This window comes from Hemicordylus capensis, chromosome 8, assembly GCF_027244095.1.
Source record: "Hemicordylus capensis ecotype Gifberg chromosome 8, rHemCap1.1.pri, whole genome shotgun sequence".
NCBI lineage: Eukaryota > Metazoa > Chordata > Lepidosauria > Squamata > Cordylidae > Hemicordylus > Hemicordylus capensis.
The window spans coordinates 31,049,874-31,057,807 of NC_069664.1; the positions used below are offsets into that span (position 1 = coordinate 31,049,874).

At 46.6% G+C, this 7,934-nt stretch overlaps 1 protein-coding gene across 9 annotated transcripts in view; it reads right to left on the reverse strand.

Moving 5' to 3' along the window:
- ZBTB16 (zinc finger and BTB domain containing 16) overlaps positions 1-7,934 on the reverse strand; it is a 237,845-nt gene that overhangs the window by 161,861 nt on the left and 68,050 nt on the right. For all 9 annotated transcript variants that reach the window (XM_053269734.1, XM_053269733.1, XM_053269729.1 and 6 more), the window contains one exon: positions 5,763-7,085. In XM_053269734.1, the coding sequence (XP_053125709.1) occupies positions 5,763-7,085 (1,323 nt within the window). The remainder of the gene's footprint in view (positions 1-5,762; positions 7,086-7,934) is intronic.

Below are 7,934 nucleotides of genomic sequence, written 5' to 3' on the forward strand. Positions count from 1 at the left end.
ACTCCACAATGTGGTCCCTCTTCTCCCCAATGACAAGAACCAGAGGAACTCGAAAGGGCCGCCCCACTTCCTGAGGAGAGGTCTTGTTGGTGCTCACAGGTTACACGATCGGGGTCAGAGCAGTGGACCTTCACGGCAGCCTTCATTTCCTGAACGGGGCGAGTTCTCTTGGCCATAAAGCTAATCAGAACTTCCTTGCATGGCAAGCCCTGGCTGACAGAGCTACTTGTCAGTGACCTGCGTAGTGGGAGAACGCTGCTTTCTATTAACGGGTTACGATGCCAGGTGCCACTAATAAGGCCCATCAGCAAGAAACAAGAGACCGCTCCACTAGCCTACGGACTCTGGAAGTAATCATTGTCAAGACGTTTCGGGGTGGGGGGTGGGGGAGAGAAGAGATATCTAGGAGTTCAGGTTGCAGGGCATTCAGCAAAACATAAACCGCTGCATGGTTAGAACAGTATTACAAGAGGAAATCACTGCTATAGCTATGCTATGAAAAGCACAAGCTGATGCAATGTAGATATCATGCAAGGTTTGAAATGTAGGTTAACACACCTAAAGTGGCATTCATATGCCGTTTTCTCTTCCATTTCGCTATGCAAACCACTTTGAGAACATTTTTGTTGAAAAGTGGTATATAAAATTCATAACAAACCAAAGAAGCTCAGCAGAGACAAACTGGTCAAAGCAGCAACCCTGCTTTGGTGGGTGTCATCCAGCCAACTAAGCACCATTTATTTCAATGGGAGAGCTTTGTACATGCTTAACGATCTCCCCCTCTAAAACCAACGGGACTTTAAAAGGTGCTTGACTCTGGCAGGATCATGCTCCCTGCTTCTTAGAAAGTGCATAACACCATCATTAATATTGCTGCATTTAACAGTGTTTGAACTATGGGGGGTTTTGCCCTGCAATTAGAAGCTACAATCAATACCAACATTAGATTAAGTTTGAACTTCCCTGAACCTCAAAGGAAACCTTTTATTAAAGAAAATAATGTACAGTTACGAACTCAATACATGCTCAATTAGTCAAAATCATAAGCTCAATTTTAATGAGAGAGAGCGAGAGAGAGAGAGAAATGGATTTTCAGCAGTTTCAACATTATTTAAAAGGGCAGCCTGGCTGAGAAGTTTACACCTATATTAGTGTAAAGAGTACATTTGCCTTTGGTAAGGTCAGAATTCACAGCTCTTCTTAAACAAAGGCGTATCATGGGTCAGCACAGTATTTGTATGGCACCAAGGACAACTCCAAACAGTCAACTGTGAACTTCTATTGCAAGCTAAATCAACCGCATTTCTTTGGGTCTTGGAGCAGGGCTTCTCTACCTTGGGTCCCCAGATGATGTTGGCCTACAGCTCTCATCAAACCCAGCCAAAATGGCCTTTGTAGATGAGGAGGATGAATGGAAGTTCTAGGCCAGAAACATCTGCAGGTCCAAGTTTCAGAACCGCTGACTTAGAGATTTGCCCAACAGGTAAAAAAACCCATCAGAACCTTGAAAACAGGTTCATGCATATTATTATTAACAATACTTTAACCAAAGTTCTGATACTTAACATAATGCTGACATTTACCAGTAGTTCTTCATTTAATTCTAGGTAGTCAGTGTAAATGTGAGAAACCATCAAGCATTCCTGGCCAAGATCAAAAGATGTATTTATCTACAACTTTTCTTCCAAAATGTTGTAACTCAAGGTAGTGAACTGAATCCTCATAATTTTTCCAACGGAGTTCTTCTTTATTCTGGAGCTCTCTCACGGCTTGATTAAAGGCAATAGTTACCAGTAAATTATGGAAGCTGGTCGAAAGCAAGTCATTCACTGAAGTCACTGAGTCGTTTCTGAGATGTACCCGCAAATGTCAGGACCATTTCAGATTTAAAAAAAAAAACACACACACACATTAACCAAACATTCTTTGTTTAACAACATTTTCTATAAATGAGGCAGAAATATGATTTGACAAAAGGCAGTTGGCAACATTTACCAATAAGCCTCCCGTCATTTCTTAGTGGCCTCTTAGAATGGCAAGAATAACCAGCAAATATCAACATTTGCCAGGTTTCTAACATCCCCTGTAACCTACATTGTTATGGCAAATGTTGGAAATGCTGTAAACTCATTGGGAAGTCTTTCAGATCAGACAGCCTGGTCTCTAGACAGGTTTAACTCCAGTAGGAATAGTTTGGGGGTTAATGAATTATACCTGGAGTATAGGAATTTCAGCTGTAGCTGGGCATTTACTGACTCAAGCTAACCCTGGTTCAAAATCTATCTGTACTCCACCCTGGTTTAATTACAGTAGGCAAAATTCAGCAAAAGGTTAATTGCACCAAAGTCCCACTGAAATTTAAGAGAATTAAGTTTGCCAGCACTACAGCTCATCCTGTTGTCTTCAGCGGACCAAGGCTGTGATTAACCTTTGCTGGATAGTACCCACTGGTTTTGAAACCACGCCATTTATTAAATGGCTGTATCCATATGCTTCCCATCTAATCCCAACATTGGCTTTCTTGAAAAAGCAAACCAGAATGCGTTAAGAGCATCACAAATAAATAATTCAGACAGCTACAGTTGTTGCTTCGATCATGTGCAAAAGAGCACAGAACACAAAGCCAAAAAGAGCCATTTTCTTTTAGAGCAGGGTTTCTTCAGTTAAAAAAAAGAGTTTTTTAAAAAACACCTTTGCACATGAAACCTAGCATGTCAGGAAAAAATGGATAGACTAAGACTCCTTTTCAGCCAAAATGGTGATTCACTTATCTTTAGCAGGGGGAGAGCCCCCATCCAACCCCAGCATAGCATGCCTTCTGGGGGTCCTTGTTGGCATCTCTCTTCTGTTTCTTTTTAGAGTTTGAGCCCCTCTGGAACAGGGAACCATCTCTGCATTTCTTTGTATCGTGCAAAATGTAACTGCTTTGAAAACATTTTTGTTAAAAAGCAGTATATAAGTATTCTTAACGACGAAATGCTAGGCTTTTGATGTGCAAAGATTTTCATGCCTGTTATCACTGCGATGGAAGTGCATTCTATCATACAAGACCCCCTTTCACTTACAGTGTGAAGTGACCAAGTCAAAAAACAGATTCACTGCCTTGTTTACTGCTTGCGAAAGCTGAACACGAGACCGCCTTCCAACCATCCGAGAATCCACAATACAGTAACTCACTACTTAACCAGTGACAACTGACCCACTGCCCCAGAAATACACCCCTATTATATTTTTTTTACAGGGGACCTGAGTTAGCCAATCCAAATGGCATGGATATCGTGTGCCACGGTCTTTTCTGTGGATCATGAACTCTCAGGCAACAATCTTGCATGTGGTCAGAGTGCTTCAATTCCTCAGGAATCAGTGGGAACAATTAATACTGCATGTTTGCAGAGCAGCGGTCTGAAACTAGCTCCCCCCACACACTGCTCAGGCATCCGGTAAGAGCAGGACCTCTGCAGTGGTGGCCCCAGACTTTGGAATTCCTTTCCTAGGGAGGCTTGCCTGGCCCCATAATACATTCCTTCAGGAACCAAGGCAAGGCTTGACTCTTTTTTCCTTTCTAAAGGCCTTTAGTGATGGTTTTCAGCCTGGGCCTCTTGTGGTCGCCTTGGACTGCTCCATCTCAGTATGCATGTTTAGTGTTCTAATTTTTGTTGCTTTTATCAGTGTATTGCTCTGTTAATGCCTGGGGTCTCTACTTGAATGGTCAACTGCACAGACAACCTGATTTTGCCTCTCGTTTTGGTGGGGTCTCACTGGGATTACAGATTGGGTGGAAACATTAGATAAAATTAACTGGCCATTGATGGGGCAGAGAAGAAATTTCTCATTGGCTACAATCAATATCTACATTTTTATGTATAACCGGCAGGTTTCTAGAAGCAACAAAAGACTTCCGGCAGAAGACTGAATACCCAGACATGCACTGGTCGAAATCTACAGTGGAAAAGCATGTAACAGAGCCACCTGTGTACATTTGAACTACAGTAATTAAATGTGCAGGTTCATTAAAACCTTTCTGAGCATCTCTGGCATTGTTGCTTCAAACTGTATTTGCGGGCCGCTTCGTAATATGTTTACAGAGTATTAGATAAACATATTTCTGGCGTAACTCTATATATCGAATGCAAATGTTTACACAAGGCTAAACTGACGCTCTTGGAGGTGCAAGTTTCGGTTTTCTGCCGTTACCGACGGAGGTCAGCAGTGGCAACGTAAGACTTTTTTGACCCACAAATCAATTTGCAAGGCTTGCCTCCACTGAAAGCCCTGGCCCCAAAGCAGCCATCCACAACAACAGAAAAGACGACTCCTCAAAGCAACAGAGATTTTCTAGGAGGATGTCAGAGTTTGTTTCCAAAGGTGTAACCAGAAATTTGCTCAAGAAATACAAAAGATCAATTATGTTCTAGGATCGGAAACACTGATTCATGAAAACTAGCACAGCTGAATCAATTTGCTGCAACCCAGATATGGAGATTTTCCAGCCCAGAATTGTAAAAGGAACTATGGGCTGTCAAAAGTGGGTTCACGCTGCCAAAATGCCTTAAAAAAAAAAAATAAGCATATGTAGGCAACACAGTTCAAGTGAAAATACACACCCACATTCTCCAGATACTTAGAGAAGATCTTAGTTATGGGGCCCCCACAAATATCACCAATATACTTAATAGGGCACTTGACGTATTAAAAGCAAATCTGTTTAAATCTACTATGATGGCCCAAGTAAATAGTGAGCATTTTTAGCCCTCTTTTAAAGAAAGAGTAAGATCAACAGGTCCAAAAGACAAAAAAAGTATATTAAACTATATGTATAGCCCACGGCCAAAAACAATAACTGCACAAACACGTCAAGGATGTACCAGTCAGAAAGCAGCGAATAAGAAAGAAAAGAAATCAGAGACCAAATCATAACCTTCTCCAAAACGCTCTTCCTAAAGTGGGATGAGATGAGAAACTGGCTACAAAACATCTTTGACCAGAGTAATTTCTCTCCCAGCAGCAAGCAGACAATATTTCTTCTCAGCAAACAGACAACATCACATTATACTTATGAAACTGCCTTACTCCAAGTCTGACCATTGCTCCATCTGCCCGAATACGGTCCACACTCCAGGGATTCTGACGGAGAAGCGGATTTCCCAGTCCTGCCTGGCGATGTCAGGGACTGAAGCTGGGGCCTTCTTCTGCAAGCACAGCTAGGATGACCCCATCCCCAACCAGAGCCTCATCTACTGCCAAACCGCCACAGACTCTCTCCCGATGCAGCTTTTAAAATGTCACCAGGGTGGCAAGGTGCAAAAGGACACCTGCTTTCTAAGAACAAAGAGGACCAATCCAAATGTAAGGAGTTTGTTTTGCGACCTGTCTCCAAGTGCCACCTTGGGTACCCACTAGCAAAGGCCCTGAATTTCTCACAGGCCTCTTGCTCCATGTTACTCTGCTGCTGGCATCTGTCTGGAGCCCACCTGTGCTTTTGCCACTGGGGCTTCGGACGACCTAGAACACGAGCCCCTGAGTTCTGCACAGTTCTACAACCTGCACCCAACTTTTCTTGCTGGACATCAACAAGCCCATTAAAAGGCAATCCAGTTGTACCTGCTAAGAACTATCAGGCGAGGGAGAAAGTCCCTTCAAAGTACGGAAGGAGTGGAGAGACAGAGAACACACACGACAAAAAGGGAAACAAAAGCTAGGCCTGTCTCTGAAACGAGAGAAGTTGGGGACGCCAGGCCACAAGACAACCAGAAAGGCCGTACCTGTGTTGTTCAACGGCTTCGTTGTCCGGCAGTTCTACCCCACAGACGCTGCACTGTTCACCCATGGCTCGGTTTTCGGTTTTTATACCCACAGCCAGTTCCCCGAGCTTGCTGAACAGTTCTCTCTGGATGAAGCCTTGGGGAAGGAGCCCCCCGTAGGCGCTGAAGTCCATGGACACCGCAAGAGCCGGCTGCACGTGCAGCGCAGGTGCCATGGAGGAGGGGAGGCTGAGCATGGAGTCACTTTTGTGGTTGGGAATCATAGAATAGATGCCCATCGGCTTCTCGCCGTGAGAAACCAGCAGCTCGGGTCCAACTGGTGCTCCTTGGACCCCTTCGGAAGGCTGCTCTGTGTTATCATCCCGGGTGTAATGAAGCTCCCGGGCACTTGTGATGACGCTGCTGCGGGTCGGGGTGCCGGGGCCTTGCTTGCCCTTGTCATCCGCTTTGTCCCCAAGAGAAGTGCTCAGGTCGGCCGCCCGGGGGCTCTCGTGGCTGGAGGCCTCCTCCACCTGCATGGCTTCCGTCTTCACCTCAGGGGCGCTCGGGTGGCGGCTGCTGGCCGAGAGCGGGTCCTCGGGGGCGCTCTGCTGCAGGGCACCTTGCAGCAACGACTGTCCAATGCTCATCAGGCTATCGACGGCAGTCTTGGTGGGGCTCATGGCAGAGAGTCCAAAGGAGGTGGACACAGAGGGGCTCTGTTCCACCATTGTCCCCGTGAGGCTCTGGCTGGCCAGGCTGGAGTAGCCGCTTTCTTCACTGGAATGCTTAGAGATGAGGATGTTCTTGATGTATTTGGACTTCCGGTCTTCCTCCTCTTCAGTGCTGCCGTCGGCCATGTTGACTTCGGCATCGTTGTCTTCCGATGCCTGGATGGTCTCCAGGATCTTCAGGCACTGCTCCTCCAGGTACTCGATCTCGAGGATTTCAGCCGCATAGAGGAGGTCATCCAGGTCTTCTACTTTGGCCTGCAAGGTGGCCGTGTAGGCGTACTCCAGGATCTGCTGGAAGGTCTTTGGCGAGAGGAAGTCCAAGGTGTAATGCTGGCTGTTGCGGTGGAACAGGATTTCAAACATCTTGCTAGTGCAAGCCAACACAGTCCGGTGGGCGTGGAACTCTTGGCTGTCCACCAGGATCACCACGTCACACAAGGTCCCTGCCAGGCGCATCTGGTTTGCTTTCTGCAGGAGCCCCGTGGCATGGCTGGGGTTCTGGAGCTGTATCAGACCCATCTTAGTCAAATCCATAATGCTCCCGGGGTCTAGGCATGAGGGAGTCTTTCTGCCGCACGGTCTGGAGCTGGCTTCTTGGTGGGTCGGATTTCTGCCCAAAAGAAAGGGGAAGACAAAGCGGGGGAGAAAGCGGTTTAAAAACCGGCAACCACCATGCATCTTTGCAAAACTGAATGGGGAATCTTTGGGAGTTGGGCAGATAACTCCAAAAACTATGAAACATCACAGCCTTCAGCAAAAGAGGAGCAGCACTGGAACATATAGGAGTTGCCTGATACTGAGTCAGACCCTTGGCCCATCTAGCTCAGTCTGTTCCACACTGACTGGCAGTGGCTCTCCAGGATTTCAGGTTCAAGGGTCTAATGCCCTCTAAGCCCTGCTTGGAGATGCTGCCAGGGATTGAACCCGGGACCGTCTGCCTGCTGAACAGATGCTTTCCCACTGATCCTGCAGAGGCAGAGGGCTGTGTGTCTCAAGGAACAGGATGGGCCAAACTGCCATGGGCTTTGCTTTCGCCTCTGTCCAACAAACCGCTCTTTGACGGACAGACAGAGGCAACAGACAGCAAGCCTGAGCCCAGCCGACTGCTAAACAGGAGAGAGGCAGCCAATCTAACCAGAGAGGAAGAAAGCTGCGTCCACCCCAAGACCACCTTTCCCAAGCAGTTCCCACCCTGCTTCCTAAAACGTATGTGTGTGGGGGGGGGAGTCCATCATGTCACCTAGCCCCATCTGTGGTGCTCTGCAGCATAACAGGACACACACACACACACAGAGCAGAGCAGGCGACTCGTCTCAGGATAAGAGAGCAGGCAGACAATGGTGGGAACCTTTGCTCCCCTTCATGAGGGTGAGAATGCACCAGAGAAGATCCTCGAGTTCCAACGGAAAAGGTACAATAGAGAAAGCCAGTACACACAAACACACACACCACCACCAGG